This window comes from Oncorhynchus clarkii, chromosome 22, assembly GCF_045791955.1.
Source record: "Oncorhynchus clarkii lewisi isolate Uvic-CL-2024 chromosome 22, UVic_Ocla_1.0, whole genome shotgun sequence".
Taxonomy (NCBI): domain Eukaryota; kingdom Metazoa; phylum Chordata; class Actinopteri; order Salmoniformes; family Salmonidae; genus Oncorhynchus; species Oncorhynchus clarkii.
In genome coordinates this window covers 9143519-9163056 of record NC_092168.1, presented here as the reverse complement: position 1 = coordinate 9163056, position 19538 = coordinate 9143519, and the positions used below count along the sequence as shown (strand labels likewise).

Below are 19538 nucleotides of genomic sequence, written 5' to 3'. Positions count from 1 at the left end.
AAAAGTAATCAACCACAGCTTGACCATGTTATGTTGGACGGATGATACTGTTTGGAGGCAAACATACTTTATATACACTATTATTAAAGCAGCTTTCGAGGAATACTCCATTCAGCAGACCTTTGATAAGGAGGGAAATAATGGTGGTTAAAACCAAGCTGAAAAAAAACTTCCTAGGGAGAGGCTGGATTGAGGAAATGAATGCTATAAATCTACCCACCATTGATTGCTGGATAGCTCTCATTAGTGGGAGCTAAATGTAGCAGTAAATATCAGATCAGGTGGAGGGTGTTGATAAAGGTCAATGAAAAAGACATTGAGCGCTAAAGACTCATAACCTCTCCCTCTCTCCCTCAGCCACCATCACCAGCTCCTCAGAGAATGATGACCGCAGCGGCTCCAGCCTGGAATGGAGTAAAGATGGCAGCCTGAGGAGCAGCGCGCACCATGGCCTGGCTCCCAGCGTGCGGGTCGATACGTGCTCGCCCGTGGCCGAGGAAGACCCCAGCGGGCCCACAGAGACCCCCGCCCTGGCCAGGACAGAGTACCCAGCAGGGGCCGCAGGAGGAGCAGCAGCAGCAGGACCAAGCCACCCACCGGAGGGCCCCGATCCATACCCCACAGCACACACCTCCTCGTCCCTCATGATGCCGCGGCCCAACTCTGTCGCAGGTAAGAACACTTTGCTCCGGGTGCTTCATGACGTGGAGAAGGGTTTGAGTTATCTGGACTTGTACACTGGTTGGAGTTTGGTATCGGGTCATCAGAGGAAGGGCTCCTAGATCCTTGCTCAGAGAATCCTCCTTCAAATGTGACTCTGAGTTTAATTGCAGATTGTTTCATCTTGACTTTGTTTCTGCATTATATTCTTAGTAAGATATCTTGACCTGGAAAGGAGGGTGTTAGTCTGAGACCCTTTAGGACACAACAGTTTTGGTACTTCACAGAACATCCTGACCCAGGTCCCCCAAAAAGCCAGCCACTGTGGAGCTGATTGACACACAACTGTGTCCTCTCATTTCGCAGCAGAACAAGTGGGAAAGGTAGATGAAGAAAAGAAAGCGGGGGCGGGGGGGGGGACGAGCCTTTGACGCGTCTATTCAGCAGAGCTAGAGGAGTCTTGTTATTGGGAGGTACGGTTCTTAGTGCCGTTTCTTCAGGAGGAAGGGAAGTGGATACCAGGGGCAGCTGTTTAGTGTTGTGACTTGGGTGCACCATGTTGGAGCAGAGAGCAGAGGACAGAGGGGTGTCTGGCTGATCCGTTCTGCATTCCTCACGAAACAGGCTGTTATGGCTCTGCTCTCCATGTCCACACAGCTGTCACACACCCTTCTCCTCCTCTCTCTCTCCTCTGCCTCTCTCTCTTTCCTTCTATCTCTCTCCCTCTTTCTCCCCCTCCCCCATGCTCTCTCTCTCTCACTCCCTTCCCCTCCCCTCCCCCACTCTCTCTTCCTTCTACCATCTCTCTCCCTCCCTCTCCCCCTCTCTCTGCTCTTGACCTTGGCCCTGTTTCCTCAAGTCCCCACGCACCATCCTTCTTTAAAATGCAACCCCCTGGATATGTGCTTTTAGCAGGGAGCTGCTGTGCTCCACTTATATGCCATGGTGCCGGGAGATTGAAAGCCTGGCAGGATGCATTGTGTTAGCATGTAGGGAGTGTTTCCTGAGCTTCCGTCCCAAATGGCACCCTATTTCCTATGTAGTGTGCTACTTTTGACCAGAGCCCTATGGGTGGCTTTGGTCAAAAGTTTGGCACTACATAGGGAATAGGGTGCAATTTGGGACGCAACCGGAGTGTTTCTACATGAGTGTTTCTTGCTGTTGCCAGGCTGCAGAAGGGCTTTGATTTAGCCAACAACAGTCCTTTGGCTTTGATCTGGGTTTGGTGAGATGAGATCCTACTCTACATGGGGACCCAGAGAGCACTCCTCCTCCAATATTGCTGCTGGCCTTATCGATTTATAGATGTCTTACTGTCAGACGAAATGCTTTCCCCAAAGCTCCTGAGCCTTGTCTGTTCTGTCAGGAGAGCTCCTCTCATAAATAGAAACTCATTCCATTAGTTATCAAAAGCAATGGAATCATCTTCAATCCATTTGCCTTTGATCAGTCGAGTGTGTGGGCGGGGGGGTTGTGTGTGTGTGTGTATGTGATAGAGGGAGGGACAGAGGGAGGGAGAGAGAGGGAGAGTGAGAGAGAAAGAGGGAGAAATGGAGAGAGAGAGAGAGAAATGGAGAGAGAGAGAGAGAGAGGGAGGGAGAGCGAGTTTGAGTGTGTGTCCTACAGCTAGCTGCATACATAGTGGATTTCACACGCTGTTTGCTCTAAGTGACCATTAGTCTTTACTGCGTGCTGACAAATCTATATTCTTTACCATATAAAGAATATAGAAGTGCATACACGGCATTGTGTAGAAAATTCACAAACACCTCTCTCAGTTACCCACCTAATTATTCCAATAACCCATAACCTGTTTTACATCTCCTGTTGTTTTGGTCCGACGTAGCTCCAACAGCATGGATGGACACACTCCTAAACACCCAGACTCACGGACACCCGCTACCTCGTAAAGCTAACAGCCCAGGACCCAACAGCCCCTTCTTTGCTCTAGTTTGTAGGATGATGTCACTGTTATGCAGTATTGCCCCCGAGGATTGAGCTGGATTCACGCCTCTGATTTTATGGTTGGTTACAATGCCCTGGGAGCTGACAGCAAGGACATGGAAAGACAAGCTCATTTATGGTCCAAATGAACCTACTCTGTCACCAGGGGCCAGGGACACGGACTTTAACGTCCTTATTCATCAGAGTGGGGCTTGGGTTGCGTCCCAAACGTACACGCTCAGGTCACAATCTTGTTTTATACTAACAGTCCCAAAAACTAGGTATTGGAATTCCCTCCAAGCCAACCTACAACCTCAGGACCTGTCGTCCCTGGAGGAGTTGAAAGGACAAATAGATGAACAGGTTGTTGAGACATGCAGCTGTTTGTAGTTGTCACCCAGTTGTCACTAGTTTGCGTTAGCTTATGAAAGGAAGCATGTGGTTTTACTTCACACACACCCTGTTTGTTTGCTGTTGTATTTGTGTTGTTGCTTAGTGTCTCCTCTCTTCTCTGTGTTATGCGTTTTGTCCTACATTGTTTCGTTTTTTTTATTCCAGGCCTGGCCGTCATTGTAAATAAGAATTTGTTCTTAATTTACTTTCCCGGTTAAATAAATATGGTGCGCTACATAGGGAATAGGGTGCCATTTGGGACTCAGTTGATGTTTTTCTCCTGGCTCTTTTATGAGAGGGCTAGGGATCTGTAATGCGCGGCTGGCTCCGTGGGATATATGGAATGTCTTAATTGGGTTGATAGATGGTGTGTACACGTGCAGGACTGTATGCGTGTGATAGAGAGAGACGGAAGGAGTGAAAAGAAAAATCACGTCATGAGGAAGTTGGATGAAGCCATTATAATTGATTGCTTACCCAAATGACACCCTGTTTACTATATATTTCACTGCTTTTGACCAGGGCTCCGGTCAAAAGTTGTGCACTACGTAGGGAATCGGGTAGCCTTATCTATAGCTTTATACCACACAGTCCCTATGGAGAGCATGACAACAGCCCCCAGTCATCCAGCGGTAGCCAACCAGCCAGAGCCTACAGGACTGATGATCCTCTGTAGGACACACTGAGAGTGAGTGATGGGGGAAGTGATGGAGGGGCAGAGTGATAGAGAGAGAGGAGTGGTGAGCAGAATGATAGAGAGTGAGCGAGAGGGACAGAGGTGGAAATCCAGGCCGGTGGCAGAGAGGAGAGGAGTCGTAATGAAATTGATGCCAGAGTGCTGAAAGTCACGCTGTCATTGATTGGAGCGCCTTAACACGCTCTGAGGCAGAGTTCCTGCCATAACTTCAGGAGTTAGGCTAGTGCTGTCTCTCTGCTGCTCTGCTGGCTCATCGTTGAACCGTTAAGGACTAGACACACATAGAGAATGTCAGCCGTGGACAGTAGTTGCTAGGTGTCTACGAACGGTGGCGATTCAATATGTTCGGAAATGAAAAGAAAGTCACATCTGATGTTATGTGGTCAGAGGGGATAGGACCAATGCTTTTAACCGTCCGTCGCCATGGCCTGTTTTGTCCTTTAGACTTCTCTCCTTCTGAACTTTTGTCCCCTTCTCGGGTTGTTGGAGGTTATTTAGCCCGGGAACAAAGGGTGTTTTTCTCTGGGGGTGAATTAGTGGGATTGGTGCATCTGTCCAATGCCAATCAACCAGTGTCCCACAGCGCTGTTAAAATGTGAGATATGCACAGGTAATGTATCTGTGTTGCTCAGAAGTGTCATTTGCACGGTGTGTGTGATTACAGCGGACACCGTGACTGGCCTGCTGCCATAGAGCTGCTGCTGTGGGAAATCCAGGCAGCACTGTTTGCTCATTAAGCTGTGGCTAACTGGCTAGGTCTAGGTCCATACCAATACACCACCTGTCTGAGTGAGAATACGTAAACCAAAATCTTACCCATTTCACCAAACCACCAAATGTATTTGCTCGGAGAATCAGTGGCCATTTTGCAGTTTTCCCAGGGCAGAGCAGGACACAGTAGACCCACCACGAACTCACAAATATAGTTTGTCCAAAACACAGACAAACTAAGAACTACAATGTGAGAGTAGTTTTAACACTGTCCTCCTCTGCAGATTGTTTTGTCTGACCCTGCTGGAAGACTGGACTTTTGACATGGGGATATCTGCCTATTTCTGCACATTTTTGATTGACCCTCGTGGCTTGTAAGCCATGGAATAAATCCTTAATTGTATTATCTCCCAGCAGGACATGTCTGTAAAGCTGCTTTCTCCTCCATTCATTCTACATAGCAAAACAATTGCATATATACACTGAGTGTACAAAACATTAAGGGAGTTGCACCCCCTTTTGCCCTCGGAACAGCCTCAATTAGTCGGGCATGGACTCTACAAGGTGTCAAAAGCGTTCCACATGGATGCTGGCCCATGTTGACTCCAGTGCTTTCCAAAGCCATGTCAAGTTGGCTGCTAGTGGATCTCTACTCTGAATAGCTTGTTCCATCTCATCCCACAGATGTTCAATTTGATTGAGATCTGGTGACTGGGCAGGCCACTGCAGTAAGCTGAATTCACTGTCATGTTTGTGGAACTATTCCTGGACAATTCTAGTCTTGTGGCATGGGGCATTATCCTGCAAAAAATATCAATTTGCAGATAGATACACTGCTGCTGTAAAGGGATGCACCTGATTGGCAATGATGTTCAGATAACCTGTGGCATTCAAACGATGCTCCACTTTTATCAAGGGGCCTAATGTGTGCAATGAAAACACAGCCCACAACATCACACCACCACAGCCAGCCGGCAATGTTGACAAACGGTATGATGGATGCATGTACTCATGTGGTTTTCTCCATACCCTAGTCCTCCAATCAGTGTGAAACAGCAGGAACCAGGATTCATCAGACCAGGCAATGTTTTTCCAATTCTCCAGTGTTTTCGTTCCTTAGCCCACTGCAACTGCTGTTTCTTCTTTTTTGTCTATCAGTTTACGCTAAAGATATCTGGGGGTTTTTATGCATTGGATGCGTCTCAATCCACCACATCCCCCGATGCGCACTTCCGCATCCGTGGTGAAAGGTGACAGAGCTAGAGTGGTGTTGGTCACACCATGAGACATCCCGAAATCGGTCTTCTCACAAAATCATCTGTAGCATCCAAACAGTTTGGGCTACACACTAATATGGAAAGGTGTGACTCACGAACCAGTACACAGTGAAGAAACTTTGAGATGATGGTCACATTAGTCATTCCACCCAGACAGACAAACAGTGGTTCCTAGAGGAGCTTCCTCAGAGATGGCTCTCTCCTAGTACAACCCACACCCCGTCACAGGTACCACCGGCTTCAAACAGGATTGGCTGTGACACAGGCTCTGTAACGGAAAACGAAATATGTAAATGTTATTACTGCATGTAAAGTGATGGCTGTGGAGAGTAGAATTCTAGATGAGAACGGAGAGTGTGAGGAATGAAAGGAATGGAGGGAGGGAGGACGGTAGGGTCTCTGTGAAGCTGTAAGAGATCTTCTACCCTCCGATACCCCTCTCTGATGTGTGGGGATTAGTGATGTGGGGGAAAAATATATATTTTAGACAGTATTATATATGGCTAGGTAGCGTTAGCTAGCGCTAGTCGGCTGTATCTTTGCCAAAACTCCGGTATTTTTCACCCTATAGTTTGTTCTCCATCTTCTTTTTAAATAGTGAGCCAACATGTTTTCAGTACATTTATTTCCATGACTGATCAAAACAGGTTTTTGTTATGGCTCTCTTGTCTCTCTGCAGCAGACTTACTGAACAGTGTGTTTGGAACATCAAAATAATTGCAATATACAGTGGGGCAAAAAAGTATTTAGTCAGCCACCAATTGTGCAAGTTCTCCCACTTAAAAAGATGAGAGAGGCCTGTAATTTTCATCATAGGTACACTTCAACTGAGTGAAAACCTCCTTCCATCAGCAATGGCATTGTAGATGAAACGTGGCTGGGTCTTTCAGCATGACAATGATCCCAAACACACCGCCCGAGCAACGAAGGAGTGGCTTCGTAAGAAGCATTTCAAGGTCCTGGAGTGGCCTAGCCAGTCTCCAGATCTCAACCCCGTAAAAAATCTTTGGAGGGAGTTGAAAGTCCGTGTTGCCCAGCAACAGCCCCAAAACATCACTGCTCTAGAGGAGATCTGCATGGAGGAATAGGCCAAAATACCAGCAACAGTGTGTGAAAACCTTGTGAAGACTTAGAGAAAACGTCTGACCTCTGTCATTGCCAACAAATTATTGAGATAAACTTTGTTATTGACCAAATACTTATTTTCCACCATAATTTGCAAATAGATTCATTAAAAATCCTACAATGTGATTTTCTGGATTTTTTTCTCTCATTTTGTCTGTCATAGTTGAAGTGTACCTATGATGAAAATTATAGGCCTCACTCATCTTTTTAAGTGGGAGAACCTGCACAATTGGTGGCTGACTAAATACTTTTTTGCCCCACTGTAATCGCAGTATCAAATCGCAATACATATAGAATCATGAGAATCACAATACATATGGAATCCGCACCTAAGTATCGTGATACTGTCGTATCCAGCAATACCCAGCCCTAGTGAGTATACAGAGTAGAAGTCTTGGCTCTATATGGTCAACTCTTAAGATTTGGCTGAAGTCCAATTCCACAAAGCCATGGTATGTTAAGGCAGATGCCTCATTCATCCAGTGCAAATTCGGGGCATTCCGGGACAAAAATTCCACTCAAAGCCTTCTACATTCTTTGTTACTCTCAAATATTAAAGAATGCTATTTCCAGTCATCAGTTAATAAGACATTCAGTGTGGCTTAGGGAGTCAAAGGCTATATTAAGACTGGCCACAGGAAATCCATGGTCCCGAGACCTCCTGATGAACCGCTGTTGGAGATTTCTCCAGACAATGAAATGGCATTAAGGTGGATGGCTGTGGAATGTATCGGCCATAGCATATACCCAGGAGGCACTCCACTCCACCTTGGCACAGGTTGAGTGGTGTATTGCTTTGGCATTGCCCAGGCAGGCATTTGTACCATTGTGGTTCACAGTCGTGTGCCAGGTGCCAGTCTGCTGCTCTACTCGGGATTCCTTTGTGTTAGGGTGTCTTGCTGAGTCTAGGTGATTGGTCCATTGTGCCTGGCAGATGTCTGCTGCCTAGCTGCCCTGCCCCCCTGAGCAGAAGTGGGCATCATTGACGGCCATTGTTCCAGCATCTTGTTACCATGGATCCTTATGCATTGGAGAATGTCTTAAAGGAAAATTCCAAAATGCATCATTCCGGCTGTATTTCTGTATTTTGAAAGTTATGTATCTTGAAAACTTGATTGCTGACATGCAAAACATTTTGGGACTATGTCAACAAGGGACTAATGAAACAAACACCAAAAGATACTGTAGATTTTGGGTGGAGTTTTCCTTGAAGGTTCCTGGGGCCCACAGAACTGATGACTAGAGGTCACACAGCTGTGTCCCATCTCTTCGACTGATGTCATCTCTCAGTGGTCCCCAGATGTTCCGCAGGTTTGCTTATGTTATAGAGTCATTACATCAAATCATAAAGTTTTGTGTTTTAATCACTGGTGTATGTGGTGATAAATTAGAGCAGGCTTAACTGGTTTTATGTTTTGTCTGCTCGCGTATGGATTTTATGAGATGATTCATTGGTATGCTTATATTGTCAAGTTTCCCATTCGCTGATTGAGAGTGTGTATGTGGAGTCTCACTGTTCCCTGAAGACTCCTCCGCTCACTTCTTCTCTAATGTTGATAGTTCACGTGGAGTCCATGTCGTCACCTCCAACCATATCTAGACATTGACTGGCTCAGTTTTGCTCGGTACACCCTGAATTTAATTAGCTACAACTGACTGTACTTCATATCAGGAATATGTCTGATATATCCTGGGCTCCCGAGTGGTGCAGCAGTCTAAGGCACTACATCTCAGTGCTAGAAGCATCACTACAGACACCCTGGTTTGAATCCAGGCTGTATCACAACCCGACTGTGATTGGGAGTCCCATAGGCCGTCATTCTAAATAAGAATTTGTTCTTAACTGAATTGCCTAGTTAAATAAAGGTTCAAATAAAATGCAAATCCTGATCCTCAATTTCCTCCATTTTTTTTTTGTGATTGTTAATTATTTCTTATAGCATTGATATTGCGTTGAGTCCTTCCATATATGTAGTTTGCCTGTATTGCTTGGCCAGCATTGTGGGGAATGCAGGTACTGTACTGCAGGGCTCCAGTGAAGATGTTGTGCTCTGGTCTGCTTTACAGCTTTTCTGTATTCTGCTATGTGGTCTGCAGTGTGGGCTCCCTGTGGGCTCCCTGTGGGCTCCCTGTGGGCTCCCTGTGCCACACTAACAGGTTAGATCAAAGCACAGTCGGTGGAGCAACGTACTCCTCGTATATTCCTTAATGTCTTAGTGTGATAAATAAAAGGGTTCGTGTTCGCTAACAAAATAACAGAGAAAATCACGTGTTATGCAAGATTTTGCGTTCTCCTCATCTTTTTTCTTCATATTCTTGTTTTTTCGTCTGTATTATGAACCAACAAGCAAATTTCTCGCCAGCGAGGAATCGAACGTAATCTGTTTACTTGGTTACGCGTCAAAACCTTTGTGTAAGACACTTCAATTCCATTTCATACTTACTCAATTCCAGCTCTGGGCCTATTTGCCTGGCGGGTCAGAGAGGGATTTGAGGTGGCAGTCTGGGAGATGCCAGAAGTCTTCTGGAGGCATTAAGCCTATACAAGAACCCACTATATAGTGCACTACTTTTGAAAATACCCCTGTGGCACCCCGTTCCCTAAATAGTGCACTACTTTTGAGAACACGGTTGCCATTTGGGAAATAGCAAGTACTAGGGGCTGGTGCACGGGTGCAGGCAAAGTGACGCTCTCAGCAGCAGAGCAGTTCAGCTCAGCCCCCCTCCTGCTCCAACCCAGGAGACAGAGAACTGAGGGATGTAAAGGGCAGAACCGTTTTCATCAGAATGGACACATCCTGACACATCTGTGGAGCTTCAAAGCTCCTCCCGACACACAGACCTCAAGGTATCATACTCATACACACTATCACATCAACCAGGAAGGATCTGCTGTCGGTAAAGGACGAGGAGAGAAACAGAGGTTAACGCAGATTGAGGGCGAGAGAGAGACTGAGAGGGAGAACGAGAAGCAGGGAACGAGAGTTGAGGCTTGAGAGAGTTGTGGATAACAAGGAAGAGGACTTTTACACTAGAGAGGATTTCCAGTTTTGTGTTGAGGGAAATGGTGCCGGCTGCGAGGAGCTCTGTTACAGGTGAAAATCAAAGAGCATGTATTGGCTCAGAGCATCTGCGAGACATCCCTATAACCACTCTGAAACAAGTTACACTGGCTCCTGAATTGCCTTCTTTGGTTTTAGCACTAACAAACAACGGTATGTCTGCTTCAAAATATCTTTAGTATGGCTTTGGTAGATTATACAGGGATACCGATTTAAAATGGGCCTAGTATGGTAGAGAGAGGGGGAAGAGAGAGAGGAAGAGAAGGGAGAGAGAGAAGGATCTCACTGCAGTCCACTAATGTCAGCAGGGGGCATGAATGATGCGCTAGAGCTGGAACGCCGCACGGACTTCACTCCCCTCCCTCCATCTCTTCTCCTGTCCCCCTCCCTCCTGCCGTCTCTCACTCCTCTCTCCCTTACATCATTCTCCCTCTCGGCTTGTCACTACCCCCTTCCTGCTCTCCTCCTGTGCCCTGCTCTCCGCTCTCTCTCTTTCCTTTCTCTCTCTCTGTCTCTATCGCTTGCTCTCTCTCCACACACCTCACCCCCCTCTTCCTTTCTCTCTCTCTGTGAAAGCAGAACAGGGAGGATCATTGATTAATTCCTCTGCGAGTCCGGCTGCCCGGTGCAAACTGTAATCCGCCACGTTGGAGGGGAGCAGCTCTCACCGTATTCCCACCTTTCATTTATCCCCTGCTTTATTCACCCTCTTTTCCTCCTCCGCTTGCCAAAAATCCATGTGGGTGGGGGGGGGGGGGGCCAATCTCGTAAAGCACCCGCATTCATTTTACGCGGAGCGCTGCTAATGCTGTGGATGCTGTGAGAGAGGGAGAGGGAGAGAGCGGTGCTTGTGGACTGCCAAGCACAGTCACCAGTTGAATGCAGCCAGTGTGCTTGGACATGGATGGGGGCGCTGGGGCAGAAGATTCACTTGGGTACGCTGATGAGTGTCCAGCCCACTGGGGAGAATAATTCTGTGGAGCTTTTCCACAAAGGGCCTCCGCCCTGCCTGCCTCTCAGCCTGCCTGCCTGCTACCTGCCGGGAATGAGGAGGAGTGTTTTTAAATACCTGCTGCTGTCCTGCCCAGCTCTCTGGCTCTGCTTCCGCTGACTGACTGTAAGTAGCTACTTCAGCTTCTAGTGTGGTGATACCAGGGAGACCCACTGCCCAGCACCAGCAGGTTGGCAGTTGGGAGAATTGAATTTGAGAGCAACGAGCGGTTTAACATTTTGGCTGCATTGTGTGAAGTGATCTCTCATGTTGAATTAGAGTAAGGCACTCATTTATTCTAATTTCGTGGCCGAAATGAAATTCACATCAACAGGTTGATAGTTGGGTAGACTGACAATGAGGTCTTTTTTACATAAATGTTTCTATTGATGCATGCTGCCTTGCCTGCTCTGTTGTCACCAGCTGGCTCTCTAATTAGGAGAACATTCCTCCGAGTAAGTTGGGGAGGAGAGTCCCTCACTGTCCTGTCTGTCCTCCCGGCTCAGCTGACGCTGAGTAGAGAGTGAGAGAGAAGGGCTTTGATTTTTCCTGTTGAAGGCACAATCTTGAATTGGTACATCCATTTAGCTGTTTATGAAAAAAGTGGCAGGGTGATGCAGTTGCTGTTGTTCAAATCCCAGACAACACCCGTGCGTCAATCTAATTAACATGATAAAGACCAAATCCGTCTGTTTAAGCTAGAGATACCTGGATATTTTTGCATGGGCTGCATCTCAATCCACCGCATCTGCCTATGCCCTCCGGATCTGCGGTGGAAAGTGGCAAAGCTACTTTGTCTGTAGCGTCCGAACGGTTTGGCCTACTAACTAATATGACCACTCTATGGAAAGATGAGACTCACAGACACAATGTTGTTCTCTGTTTTGCTCTACGACACCCACAAGTGTCACGGGACCCGTCTGAATGTAACCCGGTAACAGTTATGAAGATTCATGGAATTATGGTAGTTTTGTGCAAAACAAATACATATATTTCCTGCGCTTTCTTATCTCCTAGAATTAGGACAGACACTTGAAAACCTTATTCCTTATGATACATTTTTTTAGTGTCTGTTTTGCCATTTAAGAATGCGTTACTCAGTGCGTTTCTTTGAGCTATAGTATTAAAGGCCAAATACAATATTTTATATTTTTGATACCTACAGGGGTCCTAAAATTCTCAATCAAATAGCTAAATGATCCATGGTATGACCATCTTAAAACAATTATATATGTTAGGCTTAGACTTCTAGGGGTTAAAAAGGACGCTGGCTTGAGGATAGCCAGGTCTCCATGGTGATTTCATTGTTGCCTGGAACACCGGAGACCTTGTTTCACGTTGTCTGTCTCCGTGTGTGGGTTTCATGGACCGAGGATGGTAGGTAGAGATGGAGGACGAGTTCTGTACAGCAAACTGCTAGTGTTTGTTATCACTTCTAGTTCAGATCATGACAGGTATTGTTTGTAGTCATTATTCCTTCATGACGCATGTTCTCTGGGTCTAGGTGCTGTCTGTGAGTTCTCTCTGTAATGTTGTTGCTGTAGCCTACTGTATGTTTTCAGGCAGTAATCACTGTAGTAAGGCTGGCTTTAGTTAGTAAATGTGTCTGTTGGCGCTGTGTGCAGTCCTCCCTGACGTTCGTATCAGGGCTGTTTCTCCATTCCCTATGTAAGTGCACTCCTTTTGACCAGCTCCCTGGTCAAAAGTAGTGCACTTCACTTGGAATATGGTGCCATTTGGGAAGGATACTGGTTGTGTTTAGGTTGTTACTAGCTCTGTTTGTACTCCAGCACACAGGAGTGTCAATGGGGACAGACCTCTCCTCTCTCTGGATCGTCAGCTGTCAGGTTGGATCAGGCTGGGGGGATGGAGGATTTTAGGGGGGATAGGGGATGGTTGCTCCTCTCCTCTTCTCTCCTGTCAGCTGTACTCTACCTGGCTGCCCAATCCACACCACCTCCAGGGAACTGTCAATGCCAGGGTCCACCGTTCCCTTTCCCCTGCCTGAAATCCTGCCATCGAAATGTCAGCCTGGATCTGTGTCTCCCATCTGATACATGTCCTACTCCTCTTTTCTCTCTCAGCATATTAAGGACAAGCCCTGGATTTCCCCAGTGACATGTTTTCCATGATTGGTTTTAGCTTGTGATCCAGGAACTGTTCATGGCCATTTGTCTGATTTTGTCCAATCATGAAGGCTCGTTGTCTTTTTCATATCCCACATATTATCTCATGGTTTTCTCTCTCTTTCTCTGCAGCCACCAGTTCGACCAAGCTGGAAGACCTGAGCTATCTTGATGAACAACGTAATACTCCTCTGCGGACGTCCATTCGGCTGCCCTGGCATAACACAGGTGGGAGGGCACCACAGGACTCTAAAGGTATGCTTCATAACTGCCACTCTAACAGCATGGGCACTGTACACCAAGGCTGCATCCCAAATCGCACCTTATTCCCTATATAGTCTGGGGTGGCAGGTAGCCTAGTGGTTAGAGCGTCGGACTGGTAACCGAAAGTGTTGCAAGATTGAATCCCAGAGCTGACAAGGTAAAAATCTGTTGTTCTGCCCCTGAACAAGGCAGTTTAACCCACTGTTCCTAGGCCGTGATTGAAAATAAGAATTTGTTCTTAACTGACTTGCCAAGTAAAATAAATAGTTCACAACTTTTGACCAGGGCCATTTGTAGTGCACGATATAGGGAATAGGGTACAGTAACTAGCTACTAAGAACATAGAACAAGGGCCACTGTAGTGCACACACCAAACGTATAAAAGAAACATAAGGGAAAATGTAAACCTATTCTATAGAACACAGAAAAGCATATCCTGTGTTTCCTAATGGCTACAACAGAATGGTACACCCACAATATCCTTTCAACGACTAGGCCTGTCCTTAGAGCAGCTATTCAAACAGCAGCTATTCCTTTGGCACATTACTCTTTTATATTATCCTTGTATAAGTCTTGGCTGACTGAAATACCACAGAGTTAATATTTGATCACGACATGAATAATGTAATATTACATCATTAAATGCTGGCAAAACTATTTAACCCTCTTTTAAAAACCCTTCTGTTTTCACTGCCGCTGTCAGTATAGAGTTGTTAGTATTATGTAAAATGTCCCTGTGGACAGAAAGTTGTGCAACAGTCCACATTTATGAACATTATGTGTTTGGCTTTCCAGACACTTTAAGCAGTCTAATGGAAAAAAAGAAAATAAATTACAAACCTTTGCCATCCGCCTACATGATTGCCAATGGCTGTTTGAATGCAGTTGAGTAACTTCTCCAACTAAACCTCTATTCTCAGAGTACATCGCTCAGTAGACAGAGGGGACTGGCTGTGGTCAGGTACTGCGGCTAGTACTGATGTTTCTCTCTCATGCAGCCAAGGTGTGTGAGCGGGGCAGAGAAATAATCGGCGCTGAAGTTAGTTGCACTGTTGAAGATCACTCACAAATGGGCCAAGCCAATGGAGCTAGCTGTACATAGCTCAGACTGAGAGAGGAACAGAGAGAGAGAGATGGTAGAGAGAGCTAGAGATGGCAATGATGAAGAGAGAGCCGGGGGGGAGAGCTGCAGAGGAAAAATAGCCCACTCTGTTTCTCTAGCTGTGTGGTGGACACTGACTGCAGCCCAGGCATCTCCCCTCCTCCCCCTCAACAGCCCTGAGAAGAATGTTTGGCCTGCAGCAGGTGTTTATCGCCTGGCTGACATGCAGCACTTATCAGACTACGACTGCTGTAGACAGACAGTGTTTTGTGGTTCTGATTAACTGACATGTCAGAGCCAGGGATATTTATATTCCTCAAATGGTGCGAGAGTGAGACACAACAAAGACGGTTCAGATGAAATTCCAGGATAAAAAAATATTGATTATCGTGGATGGTGCTAGGGCTCGGGCTCCACATTCTGAGCGTGAGTGTCAGTTTCGCAATCCACAGCAATGTTGAACATTGCTTCATATTGCATCATTTTGGCTGAAAGCTGGCTTTCAGAGGAAACAGATGAAAAGGTATGGTCAACAGCGCAGGTGTAAACAGTGTTTCATGTGGAGACGTTTCCTAATCAGTGCCAAAAACAGTTTCAAGGCTTGTCTTTACACCAGAAACATGTCTCTTTACTTTTTAGCCTTGCTGCTTTTCAGCACCTGTGTAAATGTACCATGTACCATATATGAACTATTTTCTTATGAACCCTCACTGAATAAATGTTTGTCTGTTTTATTTGGTTTCCTCCAGCCCGCTTTGCTCCCTACAAGCCGGTGGACATCATGCTCAAGCCGCTGCTGTTCGAGGTGCCCAGCATCACCACAGACTCAGTGTTCGTGGGCCGCGATTGGCTCTTCCAGCAGCTGGAGGACATGCTGAAGGGCGGCGGCGAGGCCGGAGAGAGCCGCGGCGCCGTGGTCATAGGCAATGTGGGTTACGGCAAGACGGCTGTCATCTCCCGGCTGGTGGCGCTCAGCTGTCACGGCGGACGCATGCGGCAGATCGCCTCCAACAGCCCCAGCGCATCGCCCAAAAGTACGAAGTAACCCCTAGTTACATCCCGAATGGCACCCCTATATAGTGCACAAGTTTTGAATAGACCCCTATATGCCCTGGTCTAAGATAGTGAACTATATAGGGAATAGGGTGTGACCCTAACATGAGAATAAAGTGATAGTGTTGGCAAGGACAACAGGATTTGAGGCACGTCATCCAGTCACAGTATACATCCCTCATGGCACCCTATAGGGCTCTGGTCAAAAGTAGTGCACTATATAGGGAATAGTGTGCCATGTGGGATGCGTCCACAGTCACACGCTGCCTTGACGGTTAGAACCGTTATTTTTTGGGTGGTCTATAAGGAGATTGGACTGTGGGCTGATGTGCGGTTAAATCCATCAACATGTACAGTAGTGACAGAGGATCTTCCTCTATCAAATGTTCAGGAGCTCTTCTGACAGGAAGTAACTATCGTTGGTTTAGACTACTGTATGTTTCTGAACACAAGAAGGGCACAGCCTTGGTTGCACTGATGTCGTTTAAACGCTATCACGAGTTTTGACGTACTAACACTGAATGCTACTCTTAAGTCTTCTACACATTCTCACAAGGTTATTCTGTACGAATTAGAATATATAATCATTGTGAGGATCAGAAATGTATTGATTTGTCAAACAATGACAAGTTATCGGTCTGCGTCCCAAATAGCACTCAATTCCCTATTTACATAGTGCACTACTTTTTACGGGAGCCCTATGGCGCTGGTCATAAGTAGTGCAAATAGGTTGCCATTTGGGATGCGGCCATGGTTGCACTTGAACCAGCAGTAGAATCTTCACAGTGAGTCTTCCTGTTGATGGCCCCTAATTCCCTCTCTCTTCCTTCCAGGTGGTGGGGACACCCAGAGCACAGACCTCCCCCTCAGCCAGCCGCCCCAGCCCACCCCGCCCCCCAGCGCCACCAACACCTTGAGGAACAACAGCTGTCCCGGCACCCCAGAGATCCAGAGACGCAAGGAGGAGGCCGTCAAACGGCTGGCCACCAAGGTACTGGAAGTTCACCTGGCCAGATCACAGCTCATATCCCAACCTTTGGGAATGTTGTTGTGACTTTGTCAGTGTCCCAAATCACAGAGAGAACTCTGGTCAAAGGCTGTGGCTCACAGTTCACAGCAGCTTCCTACAATCTGAGTTGACTGTCAATGCAGAATGGCTTATTTATGGGTTTATTTTTTCCACCATAATGTATGTGTATTATGGCATGGCTATATAGAGAATAAGGTGCTATTTGTGACACTCCCTTTGAGATTAGAAGGGAACTTCTAGTTTTTTTTTAAATTGGTCTTTTGTTGGCATGGAAATGTGTTTATTACACATGACGGCTTTTGAGCATTGTCTCATTTCACCGGTTAGGTTAAAGGAAGACATTTTGTTACTGTGAAGTGTATCTTTGTGCTCAGAATAGCAAGAATTTGATGAGTGTCCAAGGTCCCAAGAGCTCCCATTCACTTTCACTAATGAAGTACTGCAGAGGCAAGTATTCCCTTCTCTCTGTCTACTTACCCTGTCCTTCATTTCAATCCCTCCATCCACCACCTGAGGTCCATCCACCACCTCATCCTTTCATATCCAGGCTGGGTTTCCGTTAGACTTTATTAGGGTTTTAACCAAAAACATAATGCTGCATGCGGCACTCAGTTGATTTGTTTGTTTACATTCATTTCTTTTTATATGAAGAGAGTGAATAATAAAAATGTCCCTGGGGTCCTGGATGTTTATGGAAGACAATCACAGAGTCCCCGTTAAATAAATTCTCACATCACGGGCCAGTTTGATTTGCAGCGAGCCCCGGGCTTAGTTAAATAACCATTCCTCTTAACTCTCCCTCATCGAATGGACATCATATCCAACATGTAGTCGCTCAGGCCCAGCTGTCAGCTTGGCGGTTCCAAGACAATAGAGAGGGAGAGAGTGCGAAGCTCACTGTGTGTCCTTAACATGTTGTGGTTGCCTGGGACACTATTCTGTCGTTCACAGAGAGAGGCACATGATGTGTCGGGCCAGACTCCCCTAGGACTCGTCTCCGGCTACGTCCCAAATGGCATCCTATTCCCAATATAGTGCACTCCTTTTGACCAGAGCCCTTTGGGACGTGGTCAAAAATAGTGCACTATAAAGGGAATAGGGTGCCATTTGGGACACAAACAACCTCGGCGTTGCCAGGGCAACATGTTAGCAGTGTGGTCAAAAAGACAGGTATGGTATGGTAAATTGCCCAAATCGGAAGGCTGTGGCTCACAGTTCACAACATGGAGACAGCAGCTTCCTACAATCTGAGTTGACTGTCAATGCAGAATGGCTTATTTATGGGTTTATTTTTTCTACCATAATGTATGTGTATTATGGCATGGCTATGCAACTTGTTGTTATTTGTGTGTAGTTCAATAAGTAGCCTATCCTTTACGGTTAAAATATGAACAGTGTTTTCAGTATCACCATCCATTTACACATAGTAGCCTAACAAAGTGGATCTGCTCAGGTATAAATTGCCTCTGAGGTACCCTGCTGAGTTTAAAGCGTGATTACAGCTTATATATTCACCACCTAATTGTTCCAATTCACAGAGTTCCCCCTCCCACAGATTTTTAAATATCCATCTGTAATTTCGCATATTATTTTATAGCCTCATATTTATTCCCTTCCGTCTATGAGAAGAAAGCTGCGCCACTATCCAGCTTGCAGCCTAGCATGCCATTTGCAAACATTACTGTGGGACTTCAGGAAATACTTAATGGGTGACTGCACTTCCTGATTTGGCCTTGTTTTTCATCAATGCTCATTAAGAAATGCTAGCGGCCATGACAGAAGGGAAGCGAGAGTTGTCTTGGTGGTGTGGTTTGATGTGGGTGTTTCTTGGGTGTGTCTTTGCCGTTCAATCGCAACAAATAAGGAAAGTAGCTAGCCAGTTTGAGTTGAAACATTATTGACCGCAAGCATGACTGAAACATTCCAAGGCATTTCATTCACCCTTGTCCCTAACGCTGTTACATCATATAAAGGGTTCTGAAGTCTTATGGAAAATAGCTTCAGAGGGGCATGCTTTCTTTCTCCATGTCATGACTGTGAAGTTATTTCAACAACACGTGTTTTACACATCCCTCGACATCATAATGACCTTCCACTTCTGCCCTGGATGGATTGGATCAGTGCTGCACTAACATGGGACAGTATTGCCGTGAGATGACAACAGCAAGTCATCGCCATCGAGAGTACATGTGCCTGGCAACCTTTACGAGCCACGCGCCACTGAAGCACATCTGAACGTATTTCAACTCCGTGAATCTCTCATGCCAGTTATGCACTAAACTGCTTTCAATGCTAAGGGGTTCTCTACCTGTGGTGTAGTTACTGCCGCGCCACTCTTCAGTCATCACGGTTAAATAAAAAGGAGATGCCTCTCTTCAAAGTCACCCTGTTATCCAGGGCACTCACTTATGCGTCTGCAAAGTACTGTATTTGATAGGCTTTTGCAGTTGCAATAAGGCACCGGTATCACTTGATTCACTTATATGAGCACAATCACACTTTAAGGTTTTGTCCCTGAATTTGAAATGAATGACATTCAGTTACGACTCTGGAAACGTTCAGTTGTACTGCGGAGAATCACCTGGAAAGATGTGACAAACACCAGATGTTCATGTCTCTATGATGAGGTAGAGGGGCCTGCATAAGGTGGAATATGGTCCACACCTGGGAGACATTGTACCTCACTGTTCCTGAATCCTCCCTCTCAGAGTAGCTGTACAGTGAAACCGTTTCTGATTAGCAAGCTGTCTCCTCTCTTTCCTTCTGATCCATCCCCGACAATGGACATCGGCTTACATCTGTGTCTTTTCAGAACACAACACCGCTCGCCCAGTGTCTTAACAGCATTGTCTTTCTCACAGCCGCACGCTATATGGATAGTGAGGCTAGGTTCTCTCTCCGATACAGCTCTCTATTGTTACAAAATAATTTGTCTTAGCCCCTCTTTTCACTTCATTGTGTGTGTTTTCACGCATTCAACTCTTTATAAGAACCGATCTCAGTCCTCTTTAAAATGAACTCTGAACTTTATTAACATGTAAATAAGATTTGTAACAGAATAAAAAGCAGAAGAATAACTGCAGATGAAATCATTCTGTAATTA

At 46.1% G+C, this 19538-nt stretch overlaps 1 protein-coding gene across 2 annotated transcripts in view; it reads left to right on the top strand.

Annotated features, from left to right (window-relative positions):
- Nucleotides 1–19538, top strand: part of LOC139380298 (protein TANC1-like) — a 183201-nt gene that overhangs the window by 120271 nt on the left and 43392 nt on the right. For both annotated transcript variants that reach the window (XM_071122882.1, XM_071122883.1), the window contains exons 7-10: nucleotides 358–672; nucleotides 13119–13241; nucleotides 15102–15386; nucleotides 16239–16396. In XM_071122882.1, the coding sequence (XP_070978983.1) occupies nucleotides 358–672; nucleotides 13119–13241; nucleotides 15102–15386; nucleotides 16239–16396 (881 nt within the window). The remainder of the gene's footprint in view (nucleotides 1–357; nucleotides 673–13118; nucleotides 13242–15101; nucleotides 15387–16238; nucleotides 16397–19538) is intronic.